The sequence below is a fragment of the Falco punctatus genome (assembly GCF_963210335.1).
Source record: "Falco punctatus genome assembly, chromosome: 15".
NCBI lineage: Eukaryota > Metazoa > Chordata > Aves > Falconiformes > Falconidae > Falco > Falco punctatus.
The window spans coordinates 17,439,550-17,453,879 of record NC_137595.1 but is presented as its reverse complement, the minus strand read 5'-3'; the positions used below and the strand labels follow the sequence as shown (position 1 = coordinate 17,453,879).

At 35.3% G+C, this 14,330-nt stretch overlaps 1 protein-coding gene across 3 annotated transcripts in view; it reads left to right on the top strand.

Annotated features, from left to right (window-relative positions):
- The window catches only part of THOC2 (THO complex subunit 2), a 55,468-nt gene that overhangs the window by 22,020 nt on the left and 19,118 nt on the right, over positions 1-14,330 (top strand). For 2 of the 3 annotated variants that reach the window (XR_013923830.1, XM_080365642.1), the window contains exons 11-25: positions 1,119-1,291; positions 1,443-1,638; positions 3,431-3,472; positions 4,171-4,212; positions 5,398-5,528; positions 5,616-5,717; positions 6,949-7,033; positions 7,963-8,056; positions 8,532-8,612; positions 8,892-8,988; positions 10,690-10,807; positions 11,583-11,762; positions 12,433-12,597; positions 13,289-13,564; positions 14,013-14,154. Coding sequence is in view for 2 of the 3 variants with exons in the window: in XM_080365642.1 (XP_080221768.1) it covers positions 1,119-1,291; positions 1,443-1,638; positions 3,431-3,472; positions 4,171-4,212; positions 5,398-5,528; positions 5,616-5,717; positions 6,949-7,033; positions 7,963-8,056; positions 8,532-8,612; positions 8,892-8,988; positions 10,690-10,807; positions 11,583-11,762; positions 12,433-12,597; positions 13,289-13,564; positions 14,013-14,154 (1,924 nt within the window). In the remaining variant the exon portion in view is untranslated. The remainder of the gene's footprint in view (positions 1-1,118; positions 1,292-1,442; positions 1,639-3,430; positions 3,473-4,170; positions 4,213-5,397; positions 5,529-5,615; positions 5,718-6,948; positions 7,034-7,962; positions 8,057-8,531; positions 8,613-8,891; positions 8,989-10,689; positions 10,808-11,582; positions 11,763-12,432; positions 12,598-13,288; positions 13,565-14,012; positions 14,155-14,330) is intronic. The other variant, XM_080365643.1, reaches the window with a different exon arrangement.

Here is a 14,330-nt window from a genome sequence, read left to right as displayed (position 1 = left end):
TGCAGATACATACTTTTCTCAAAGGAAAGGCTGAAATTTCATTACTACATGAGTTCAACATGAATCTAGAATAGATCTGTGCCTTTTGTTTTCTGAAACTTCTGCATGTTGCTGTGTACTAGACTGTTTTCTGTTTTCAAAACTATTAGAAAAATAGTGTTACGAGGAAACTTTAAAAGGGAAAAAATTATAAAATCTATGCAAACTGTAGAACCACAGAACCATCTGATTTCTAATTAGTTTTTGTTCTTGGTAGTGTGTCTTGTTTGCATGGTTTAAATAAAACTGGTTTTATGCCTTAAAATGCTTAAATGTTTTGTCTTACTTACAATCTTCCTTCCCTTGGTGTGAACGTAATCTAAGGCTTGTTATATACAGCTAGTTTGCAGTCACTATTCTTTGCTGTTGGTCATATATTAATAGACTTTTATCTTGGGGGTGAGGGTTAATCAATTTGTAACAACAAAATGTATCCATGCCATGCCCATGCAAAAATGTTTCAAGGCACGATCTTAATCATAAACTCCTATTTTCTTTTATGTATATATTGCAAAACGGGATGTTTGGAAAACTTCCTTAGACTTGCACTTAAAACTAGACTCTCCTAGTGCTGATGCAAAACTTAGGATACAGTCAAACTAAGATAGGTAAAGGTTCTGGGTTTATTTTGGTGTTGTGTTTAGTGGAGTTTTTCTTGTTTGTTTTGCAGTAGGAATTTGTACTTCTAAATCCAGAGCAACACACAATGGAAAAGATTCTTAAATGCTCGCATTGTTCTTAAAATGTCATGTAAAGTAGTAAGCTGCAATGGATTGTGACTTTTGAAAAGTACATGATCAGATATGTCAGACAACTTTATAAACTTATATTTTGAACTTTATTTTTAACTTCCTTTGGTCCAGATGTTGGACTCTATGTGGACTGGTTTATTATTGCTTTTGAAGTGTGCTTATTGTCTAAATGCCTAGCTGGATTTTATTTTACGTATTTATTTTTTTCATTACATAGCTGAAATACTAGGTTTTTTCTCTAGCTGTGGATTACAACTGCAAACTGCTTAAGGAGAAATAATAAGACTACTTTATGAATACAATTTTTCATTGCTTGTTATCTTGCAGCCTCCTGATAATCAAAAGCTTGGTTTACTGGAAGCTTTATTAAAAATTGGTGATTGGCAGCATGCACAAAGTATTATGGATCAGATGCCTCCGTTTTATGCTACTTCACACAAGCCTATTGCAGTTGCCCTTTGCCAGCTTGTACATGTGACAATTGAACCTCTATACCGCAGGTAAAGTGAGAAGTAGAATTATGTCGGTACGTAGGGGGAGAACTACTGTTTGTTTATAAGCATGAATTCATTAATAAGCCTAACTGTATTGATACATTTCTAAAATTATCACTTCTGTTTCATGTGAAATGCTGCACATCTTATTTTTCAGAGTTGGTGTACCTAAAGGAGCTAAAGGGTCACCAATTTCTTCTTTGCCAAACAAGAGAGCACCAAAACAAGCAGACAGCTTTGAGGACTTGAGAAAGGAAGCGTTCAGCATGCTTTGTTACCTTGGTCCTCATCTCTCCCATGATCCTATTTTATTTGCAAAAGTGGTGCGCCTTGGAAAAGCATTTATGAAAGAGGTGTGTATGACAGAACAGCTTGTCAAAACTTGAAAAATACCAATTCTCCTGATGTCAAAAATTGCTCAAGTCTTACTAATTGTGTATATATTCAAATACTGAAACATAATACTTTGAGTAAGGACAAATTTGGAGAATCTTAATTCTTGATCATTTTTATGATCAATAAACAAATATAACAAACATTTTTATGAGCAACTTGAGGCACTTTAGGTTTATAACCAGGAATATTTAGTGGTAACTCATTTCTCATTATGGTCTTCATCTTTTAAAACATTATCTGTGTATGATATTTTTTTAGAAAAGGTATGTGTGATATTAAGTGCATGAAAGCTTTTACATTATTAAAGTGACAGTGTAGGCAATGTCTATGTTGTAGATAACCTAATACATGTCCAGTGCTTAAAATAGTACTTTTTATTCCACCTGTTAGGTTACTTGGGAAGTAAGGGGATGTTGCATCTTTTTAATTAGTGGGTTGCCCCCGTGTTCTACCAGTTAAAATGCTGCACTTGAACTTGGGGCTGTGACAAATCTCTGGATGCCCCTAAGGCTGAGTTCAGTGTGGAAATAGAAAGCACCCTATAAAGCATTAAATCATCAACTTCAGAAATAAAATGGCCTCTTGAGATTTGTGGCTGTGTTTTGACCGTATCTTTACCATGTATATATTGAAAGATTGGTAGTGTGAATTATTTTAAAAGGCTGCAAGTCACATTTATATTCTGAACTCCCTTGGAATGTACTCAGTAGCTCAGACTGAGGCTAAGGATTTCTTTTGCTACTTTTCCAGCAATTTGCTATTTGTCTAGCAGCTTTTGTTTTATTTTCAAGTCAAAAATAGAAGGAGTTTAATTTTTTTTTTCTTCAAATACCACCTTAGAGAAACGTTGGAATTAATAGGTTTGGATGTAATTTTTGAATTCTTATTATCAAAACCAAACACACACACATACCCCCCAACTTAAAAATCACTGGGTTTGTAACCTAGCTTATTATTTTAAATTAAAACTGAAAGTTGGAGAGGTTGGTTGATTGAAGTGGTAACGGAGGGAAGATTTTCACTTTCATAACCTTTTTTTCTTAAAAGTGTTTTTTTTATTCCAACTACAACAAACATTGGAATGTGCAAAATTTACATGCCACCTGAGGGGAGGAAGCTTTCATGTCCAGCTGCACTTGATGATGCAGAGCTGAGAACACAGATAATTCTTGGGATTGAAGGTCTTTTTGTCTAATTTAACAGATTTTGGAAAGCAAGTTTGCTCTCGACGGGTTCTAAGATGCAATGATAAAGTGACAGAACCTACGCTAAGTTTGGGTTCCAAGTAGTTGTTGTAGTAAAGTCACAGTAACTTCAAGCTTTTCCATCTTCCCCTACTTCCCTATCTTTGTAGGATATATAATTTCTCAGCATCTTGTCATCCATGTTGATGCGATTTCCCAATGGTTAATACTCTTGTTTTATAGCATGCTTCTGTCTTGTTGGCCTGTGAGATGATTGATACTTGAATGATATGCTATGTTGCAGTGACAATGCGGTTAGTTTGGAAATTACAATGTCAAGGGAGTAATTAACTTCACTGCTGTCAGCAGACTATTAGGACTACTTTGTAATTAAGTTCAAGTACTGAAGGTCTGTGAGAAAGCCCTTGTTTCTGTGGATATGTACTGTAGAATAGAGATTACTTGGTTATAGGAATATCTCGTGCAGTTTTACAGTAAATATATGAATATGATAGTTTATTGTGTTTCTGAGAAGAATGAGCAACATTTTAGCTATTTGCTCTAGGTTGGAACAATGAAGAAATTCGTCAGTGACAGAGTGGTTAAGGTAACACATAGGGAAAGTTATTTTTAATGCACTATTGCCATCAGCATGTTCTAGTTATGAAACTACATTTAACACACAGTAGAAATACTTATAACTGGAGGTAATTTGACTGTAAGTTAACCTGTACAGTAGTTTAAAAGTTAGATTACTAACACTGCACTGCAGCTTTTATGCTCAAGTGTACCTTCAAAATAATTGTGCACTTAACTGGTGTGATAGCTTAATATGCTTTCATGGTGAGCGGATCAAAAAGAGAGAGAAAAAGTAATTTTGTAATGAAGACTAAAAGCTTATGAGTGTATTGTTGTGAAAGATGGGGAAAATAATCTATGGCTGTTGATAATTGGGGTGAAAGTCCTGGGGTTGCTTTTTAGGTAGAAGGTGAATGCTTAGGGCATTTTTTTTTTCTTCTCTCCAGTAAGAAAGTACAGTATTTCATGCATAATAGTAAGTTTCCTCAATATTTTAGCTATTACCTCTTTTTGAGCAGCAGTGCACAAAGCCCTTATATATGCAAGTCATGCATTTCATTTATGCGTTTGAATTTCTGTTCAAAAATATTCTAATGCTGACAAATCTGGAAAATTAAACATTTACTAGGCATGTGGCCCTTCAGGTTTATGCTTTTGCTGAGGTAGCCTTGTTTTGAAACTGTTACATTAATTACTCTACAATTAATATGATTGTTTTTGTTACAGTTTCAGTCTGATGGAAGCAAACAGGAAGATAAAGAGAAAATGGTGAGTTTACTTTGGAGGAAGATGTTCTTATGGGAGATGGTAATTGAGAGCAAATGTTTCGTAACCGTAGAACTGTTCTCTCTCTGTACGGTCTCGTGTTCCTCAAACCTTTTAGTCCAGTGCATTCTGCTTCCTATTTTCTCAGAGTCAGCTAGAATACCTCCAGCTATATATTCTATAAATACACTTTCCATGGTGGCACCATGTTTCTTAAGGATTATTTACTGGGGAAAAGCACAGAGAAAAAGAGAAATCAGAATGGGGGAAGTGTTTATAGTACTATGGCAACTCTTTCTTTATTAGCTAATTTCTTTTAAAATTTTATAATTTATTGAATTATCAAGATTGATCACAGTGAAACCCAAGTATCCAGTTGAGATCTCAACTTAGAAAAAAAAGGTTTTTATTAAATCAACAAGCGAGTTTTCAACACAAAGGATAAAAAATATGTGCACAGTTTTCATTATTACTTACTACCCTTGTTTCTCATTTCGTCATGAGACTTTTCCTGACTTCCTGAATCATGGCAGGGAAAATTAGTCTCTTCTGGTTTGTTGGGGTTTTTTTTTGTTGGTTGCTTTGTTTTGTGCATGGGTTTTGTTGTGTGGTTTTTTTTGTGTGTTTTTTTTTTTTTTTGTTGCTATGGTCATTCTGACATCCCTCAGTGGGAAAGAGAAATGTTTAAGAAGAGTGAGGATAGGATGCTGAAAACCTGGAAATGGGTTCTGTGCCTTGGGAGCATGTATAATGCCTTCAGGTTTTATTCTGGAATTTTGAAAATGGAAGTAGTGGCAAGGAATACCTTAATAGATTTTGGCAACTGCTTTTAGTGTAGTTTCTCCTGTTGCACTTTGTGTAAGTACACAGTATATCCATTTCTAAATGATAAATTTGGTTTGAAAATGAGTGCAACTTACTGAAAACTTTAGCTTTGCTCAAATACATAGGCAAAATATCAACAGTATATATGGTCCATAAATTATCTAATAAAAGACTAATTAGATATTTTTAAGTGCTGCTTAGATTTTTGTTGTTGTTGTTTTTGTTTGGGGAGTCCTATTAACCTTGTGGCAAACTTGTATTTTATCAGTCTGCTAAGATGTGCGATTTGTGTGTGGCGTGCGTAGCATTGCTTCTGATGTACTTACTTGATAGTTACCTCAAGTCTTTTTGTCTTAATCTCAGGAGATACTGTTCAGCTGTTTGTTGAGTATTACTGATCAAGTCTTACTTCCATCCCTCTCTCTGATGGACTGCAATGCATGCATGTCTGAAGAATTATGGGGAATGTTCAAAACTTTTCCATACCAGTACCGGTGAGTAGAACAACTTGTTTCCATTCTTTGGAACTGATCTCTCAAATTGACAGTCCTAAAAATAGTTTTCCTTTATAATCTTTCAAGGTACCGTCTTTATGGGCAATGGAAGAACGAAACGTACAATAGTCACCCACTTCTAGTGAAAGTTAAAGCTCAAACCATAGACAGAGCCAAATATATCATGAAGTAAGTAATCTCATATTTATCACCTGTGATACAATGTCACCAACTGAAGACAAAAACTTGATGAATACATTCCCTTTCTAATGACTCAGTAATTTCACTGATAATCTTTGTTCATGAAGTATTTAATGTACTGTGATTAGAAACTGTCAAATAAGTAAGGATAAAGACAAATTTCTCACCAACAATGGTATTTCATCTGTGAAAAATGTCCCATTAAATTATTTAAAACCTTTTCCATGGCTGTGCTATTGTTTGATGTATAGCTTTGCTCATGGAAATGTCAGTGTGCAACGTATTTTCTCTAGGTATGGAGACTCTTTTAGTCCAGAGTCTCAAAAACCTTGTCACAGTTTCTGTAGGTTTGAAAGTAGGGCAGCAAGTTGAACTGAATGGGATGATTCATTCTCATCTTCTCACAACAATTTCAGATTTACCTCACATTTAATGTCTTTGTCATCTTTGTCAGGGATTTGGGTTCTCCATTTGCTGTTGCCAAAAGCAAATGCTATGGTTTTATAATATGGATAATTAGAACCTTTCTACATAGTCAAGACAGAATAATTGTTACTGGGTGGAAGACTTTGGATTTGCAGCTGTGAAAGCTAGAAACAATGACTTTGATTCTCTTCCAACTTGCTGCGTAGCTAGCATAGACCATAAAATTTTACATCCCTTCTCCTGTACAGTGGATTTCAGTTGTGCAGATGAGCCACGATGCTGTCAGTCGTTGAGGTTGCTATGTGTGCAATTTACTTCTGTGTACAGATTTCAGGTTCCGCGTTAAGCTTGTGTGTTCAAGTAGAGAATGCTGTGGAAGTGTAACACAAAGAAATTACTACTGTTCTTCAATGAACAGAATGCAACAAATGCAAGATGAATGGTCTGTGGCTAAATTAAATCTGCAGGAGAGTAACAGCATCACATACTGTTTTTATATGCGGTATAGGTCCCGCTGACAACTTCTGAAAACAGAATGTTCAAAATTGAAATCAGAATGCAGTCCAAAGTAATATAGGGGCACCTGGTTTGTTTGTACTATCTGCACGTTACAGGATTAAAAATTTCAGATTCCCATGGGAATAATATTCCTATGCTTAGATTTCTTAAAAATGCATCTGCTAGTGAGAATTTAATCTCTGCAGCTAAATGGGTTTTTCTTCAATGGAACTAACCTGTCGTTTTCGTATTCTTTTAGCCTGTCTGTTGCAATAAAATATGTTCTGTTTTACAGGCGTTTAACTAAGGAAAATGTGAAACCCTCTGGAAGACAAATTGGGAAGCTCAGCCACAGCAATCCTACAATTTTATTTGATTATGTATGTAGTTGCATGTATCTGAATACTCTTTCATCTTAACTTTGGAAATTAAAGTTTAGGAAGGGATCTGCTGTCTTAGTGAGAGGGCAGTTACTTTTGATGTAAAACGTGGTAGTGCACAGGTCTGAGATAATAAATATGATGGTAGCTCTTGATTAACCACAGCTGCACAGAAAGTTACATCCACTTATTTATAGGAGCATATTATTTAATTTGAGGTAACTGAGGTGGGCCTCAGAGGTACAAGGATGTACTGATCAGGCTATGCATAATGCAGATTCAGGTTAGGTCGCCCTGGGCGGTTGTATATGTATGTGACGAAGAAATGTCAGGGTAGAAAACAAAGCTTCAAAGTCTGAAATACACATAGGAATTTGGGAATTATTTTTAAGATTACCTGCTGTTACAGAATGCTTGAGAGGTGTACAAGTATGTTGGTGGACCTCCACCTTATTCACAAGTGTGATTTATTATTGATCTACTAGTTTTTAGATTTTGCCTGAAGAAATTAATACTGAAACACACACACATATAATGTATTAAAGTGAATGTTCTAAAATTTGATTAGTACAGTTCACTTGTGTTCTTTCATGACATAGGTTTTTTTTTTAGTTTTTATTATTATAAGTAGAAACAAATTCTCTTAGAAAAATGAGTTAAATGTTTTTATGATTTTATTTTCTGATCATTGAAAAAAAAATACAGAATTATTTTGACATGTTAGAGACATGTTTCACTATCTCTAAGGTACTTAATAAATCAATGAGATTACCTATTACTTTGAAAGTGGTTTAAGACCTTCTCCTAAATTGACTTCAAAGCATGTTTTGTGTAGGTTTTGAAGACAGGTGTTAAAATGGTTTTAATTTACTATGTGAAAGGTAAGGAATTGCATTCCTGTTCAGCTGAGTGTCTTCTGTAACTTTCAGATTTTATCACAAATACAAAAATACGATAACTTAATAACTCCAGTTGTTGATTCACTGAAATACCTCACTTCGCTGAACTACGATGTCTTGGCATGTATCCTTTTAAGTAACTCAATATGTCTATTACTGAGATAGTTGCACCTGTAGCCAGATTAAATCTGTTGCCTGTGTTTTCTGTTCTTGCTGCTTTTTGCTAGACATTTTAGTGAAGTTTGTAAATACCTTTGCGCTCTAGTAGTTTACAGAACCCTCTATTTGTTGTTTCACACTATGAAAATTATACTTGCATTTTTAAAGGTGTTTTTACTACTTTCACCCTGTTCTTGAAGGCATAGCGATCTTGTAAATAGTGAGAACTATTTTAATGAAGTAAAACTGCTTTGTAAGTTACCATTTCTTTCATGATGTTATATTTTATATACCGTAACTATGTTAGTGGATTGCCTATATCATGCTTGCTCTACTTGCATATCATGTTCTTATATCACAAATTGTGGAGCTGGAAAAACGGGTCTGTGTAACTTGTTTTTACAAATTGAGGAAATATACTTTCTTTAACTCCACTAAAGACTGTATCATTGAAGCTCTGGCAAACCCTGAGAAGGAGAGAATGAAGCATGATGACACTACAATCTCAAGCTGGCTGCAGAGTTAGTATTCCTGTTTTATTACTTTAATGTTTAAAATACTTCACCTTCCCTGTGGTCTACCATATTATTGTTCATTATGATCAATATTTCACTTGAATCTATCAGCTGATTTTTTTTTAAGGAAAACATAGAGCAGGCAAGTTTGTCAATAGGAAAATATATTTGTTCTTTGCCTTATAAAAATACATAAATTGCTAACATTTTGCATGTGCTTTGTTAAAGCTTTTTAATTATTAGTATTTCCTGAGGTGCAGTCACAGCCGTTTCTCCTTGCTTTAGGTCTGGCTAGCTTTTGTGGTGCAGTTTTCCGAAAATATCCCATTGAACTTGCTGGTCTACTTCAATATGTAGCCAACCAACTGAAAGCTGGGAAAAGGCAAGTCTTGCACAAGTGATCTTTATAAACTTCTATAATGTATTATTTGTTTGCTGATGTGCAGGCACTCAGTATAGTAGTTACTCTAGTGGTGGTAAAACTCCATTCATAATACCAGGAAGGTTAAGAAATCGAAATAGCAGAAAGACTAATACCCTCTTCAATACATTATTTTTTTCTCTAATTGTATAGCTGTTGCGTATTATTTTTGAAGTACTTGATTTTTCATCTGTGACTTATTTTAACACAGTTTTTTTAACAACTAACCGGACAGGGAAAAAACCCTGCCAGTCTGTAGCATTGTCATAGAAATCACCGTACTGTTATTTACAAAATAAGCATCCGTGATAATAAAGGGTATGACTTAGAGTTTTAGTTTTTTCTTTCTCATAATCTCTTCTCTGCAACGATGGCTCTTAACATTTTATATATTATTTTAAATACTTTGTCCTGTTTATTTAGTGGCACTTGAATAGCTTCTTGATACATCAATGTTAATCATAATTTTAAAAAAACAACTTAAAAGGTTTGCAATATGAATCTTCCTTTTTCTTTTGTCCTTCCATTGTCATGGCTCAGTAGCATTGTTTCACTTAATTTTAGTGTGTTACTTTTGTCATATAGGTGAGTACCAGCTTTTTTCCATTACAAATCCCTATATGCTTACTGAAAGACAGCTTACCAGTGGAGATAATGCAGCGTGTTATATTAGGGTATTTATGTTCAAGTCTAGTTTTTTCCCTTCCCTGCAATGTAGACACTCAGTCTCATGTGCTCCCCTGTCCCAAATTTGTTTTGTATTCTGATGATGGTACAATCACATTGAACTACCGAGGAAGGGTAAGTCATGTTTCTTGTCTTTCCCCAGAATTAGTATTAAGACTTTAAAGTGTTTTGGGAGGAAAACCAATATTTTTAATATTCAGTTCAGTATTTGGGATTGTAGAAATAAAATGGGTTTAGCACTATGACCAGTTAGTTCCAGAGGACTGGAATATTCAATTGAAGTATATGCTCGCATTGCATAGTTCCTAAGCAGAAAACATACTTACGGTTGGAACAGCAAACAAAAATATAAACAATATAAATTATTTAAATATAAAACTTATGTGTTTTATTTATGGTACAATTTACGTCTGTTGAGGAAAAAGTCTTTGCCTTTACAGAATTCAGAGCAGGAAGTAAAGCCTAGTCTCTGTACAGGTTGACTATTGGAGTGTTTTTTATATTCTGTATTTTAAGTAAAAAATGTTTTCCATGTTTCAGATAACCTTTCCAGACTAATTTTGCCAGTCAATTTCTAAGGCTGTACTACTCTCAAAATTTTTAATAAAATTTTAAATATTCCATGTTCATGAAATAACTATGTGTATATAGTATGAAGCATGTAAAACAACAAAGGGGACCAATAAAATTTATGGAATTTAACTTTTTGGTACTTAATAGCACCACACACTATTATTTTGAAAAACAAAGAAATTGTTCTGAAGGGGTTCTGAAATCCACTTGTTGAATGCCTGCATTGCTTTTGAGTACTAACTTTTTAATTGCAATAAGGAAACACTTTTTTCTTCAAAAAAGAATTTAAATGTTGTTTAACATGCATCGTACTGTTGCTTTATGCCGTATATTGAATCTCATGGCTTCCATTTCTTAAACAAATTTTCTTGGTTTTACTCCACTTCTCTGTTTTCTGTGCAGCTTTGATTTGCTCATTTTAAAAGAAGTAGTGCAGAAAATGGCAGGGATAGAAATTACAGAAGAAATGACAATGGAACAATTGGAAGCCATGACTGGTGGAGAACAACTAAAAGCTGAGGTGTGTTTGTGTTAAATTTAATTAATAATAGCTATTGCTTATTAACGGTGGTTTAAAAGACTCTTGATTCCTGAACCATGGCAGCATAACAGAGAAAGTTGTTACTGCTTTCATCAGAGAGCTTCCCCGCACCACTGAGCTTCCAAGCCTTGCAGAAAGACAGCCAAGACAGTCTATGTGTGAGCCTTAATTGTTGTGCTTTCCAGCATCTCATATTAACGAAAGAAGCCTTTGTTAGCCAGTGTAACATGACAGACCTGCAACTTGGAGCACCTAGTGAGCTTGTATGTTTTGCAGTCCTGCTGTTTTAGCTCAGCTCTGGGTGTAGCAGCTCCCTGTTTAGTGGAGCAACATCTTAAACTATTTTAACAGCTAAAACTCTTGCAGCCTTGGTGTCAGAGACCTAGTTGAGGCTGACCTAGACTCAGTTCTGTAGGGATTTGAATAGCTATAACCAGAACCAAATTCTGAAATTTCTGTATTGAACAGAGAAGAGACTTTGAGCACATCACAGCAGACCTTGATCTGAAATGCTGGGTCATGATGCCTAAGCCGAAATGTCACTTCATTTCTTCTGTAAAAAGACTAATAGATAGCATGCAAGACTAGTTTCTGATTCTTACATGTGTGTTGCAGTACAGGATTCACAGAGAGTTTTACCAATGGACAGGAAACTGCAGAAATACTGATGGAGTAACATCAGTCCAGAAGCACACATTGTTTCCAATTTGATGCGCTGTATCCACACTTGGGTAACTTTTTCTGTTCTATGCAGGGTGGCTACTTTGGCCAAATCAGGAATACAAAAAAATCTTCTCAGAGATTGAAGGATGCATTATTGGACCATGATCTTGCCCTTCCGCTGTGTCTGCTTATGGCTCAACAGAGAAATGGTGTCATCTTTCAGGAGGGAGGGGAAAAACATCTGAAGCTGGTGGGAAAACTGTATGATCAGGCAAGTAAAAACACATTTATAAGAACCTCTCAATTTCTTTGGTAACTTCTAGCGTATCAGCACAGTATATAAGATTTTGGTGCAATATATAAGAATTTTCAAAACTAGTTGCAGTGACCTTATTAAAATATACAGATGTATTATATATTATATTGACAAGTGACTTCTAAGTGAAAGATAAAAACATCTTCTGTCATAAAAAAGTTTTAAGCCAGCTATTACAATTTTCTGATCCTAATTTGTTAGAGGACCTTCTTTTTCTTTATTTTTTTAAGGCAACAGCCTGAATACTTTTGCTGAGTTAGGCACTAGGAACTAGTTTTGTTTCATTCTGGTAGAACAGAATGGTCTTAGAGTTTTGCAGGCTATTGTAGGTGGGGAATTTGGGGGATTTTTTTGTGTGTGTGGTAGTTGTTTTTTGTTAGGGCTTGGGAGGGTTCTTTTCTTTTAGGTGCAGGTAGAGTTGAGTCACTGTGGAGTGACAGAAGTATGTGGCAAGGAGAATTTAGCATCTCTTCTCCCATGAGAAAGTTCTTGCTCTACTGTGTGTTGTGAAATTGTTAAAAAAACAAACCCAAACCCACAACTCCACAAGCTTTCAAGCTCTCCTTAACTTCACTTTTGAACAAAATAATGGTGTTTGCTAACTTTTTGTATCTTTTGCATGTAGTGCCATGACACCCTGGTACAATTTGGTGGGTTTTTAGCATCCAATCTAAGCACAGAGGATTACATTAAGCGAGTGCCTTCTATCGATGTTCTCTGTAATGAGTTTCACACACCTCATGATGCTGCATTTTTCCTCTCAAGACCCATGTATGCACACCATATTTCAGTAAGTAGCTGTTCGCCTTCTTTTAGTGCTGCTGTATTACATGTTACCAATATATGTGTTTGATTCCTGCTGAAGTTTGTTTGCTAAATAAAGCTTGCAGAAGCTTTACAAGTAGAGGTAGAAAGGAGAAGCTGTGGGCTGGAATAGGTGGTTCTTTATCTTCGTAGAAACTATGGGCCCTGTGTCAACTTTCACACAACTGACGGAAGTTGTAGCTAATAAAGTCATCTCTTCCGATGATTTGAGTGATCAGTAGGAGTTCTTTCCCTCCCTGTTCCCCCAAAGGTGTAAGTTCTCCTGCAGATCTTTTAGATGGATTTTTGCTATGGAGGAAAATGTTGCAGCTGCCAAAAGGTGTGGCTGTTTCGGGAAGTGTCAGAATTAAATTTGTCCCTGCATCTAAAATACGAAGTATTGAGAGTAATTTTTACTTGGTGTAGTATAATGTGTTATAATAACAACAGGTAGCAACATCAGTGAAGAAAGATAAATCCGTCCAGTATGGATGAATACTAAAAGTTCTGTACAATGTTCTTCAGTGCTTTATGTACATAAATGACATTTTACCCGTGTAAATGTTTCTTATATAGAAAGGTTTTTGAGAGAAGTTAAACTATATTGTAAAAGCCAAATTAATTGTTAGTGTACAAAGATTACAAATTCTTCGTTTTTCTTTTTTTTTGATGTACAGTCAAAGTATGATGAACTGAAAAAAGCTGAGAAGGGAAACAAACAGCAGCACAAAGTTCACAAATACATTACATCGTGTGAGCTGGTGATGGCTCCTGTCCATGATGCTGTGATTTCTCTGCACCTTCCCAAGGTTTGGGATGACATCAGTCCTCAGTTTTATGCTACATTCTGGTCTTTGACGATGTACGACCTTGCTGTCCCACATAGTAGCTATGACAGAGAAGTCAATAAACTTAAAGTCCAGATGAAAGCCATAGATGACAATCAGGAAATGGTATGTTTATATCATTTTATGATCCAGTTTAAACTTTCTAACCTTGAAAGACTTTTTTTTTTTCCCCTGAAATCTTATATTAAGGCTGTTTACATCTGAGGGCATTGTGACCAGATTCATCCATTCTGATTTGTTGCATTCACATAATTTGGATTGACTCTTCCTTAGAATTCCCACATTAAAAGTACCACTGACTTCACTAAGCGAAAATTCCTGGAGAATCTGCATTTCAGAAAGCCATCTTTGGCACCTGTATCTGTGGTTTAGCTGTTCACTTTTGCCTTAACTTTAGTCAGCCAGTTATCATAAAATCAGTTGATTACTAGAGCAAAACATGTTTCAGTGCAATACAAAGCTTTTAAAGTATTCTTTAGCATTATCGGGAATTTAATTGCTCTATCTATAGCAAGTGTTATAATACTAAGTAAGTTGAATTGGTCTTTTATAGCCTCCAAATAAAAAGAAAAAAGAAAAAGAACGTTGCACAGCTCTTCAGGACAAGCTCCTTGAAGAAGAGAAGAAGCAGTTGGAGCATGTGCAGAGGGTTCTACAGAGACTGAAACTAGAGAAGGATAATTGGCTTCTGGCAAGTAAGTGTGTGTAGGAGAAACACCCTGGATGTTTTTGTAGTCATCACTGTCCCCAGAACTAGAAGTTCAGCTTGCACTGAATGTTGATTTTAAAATTTGATCACTTTTTATGTTGAGGTCTGTTGGTAAGGTAAACTTTTAATTAAATGTTATGTCTTTGCTGCAAATGACAAGTA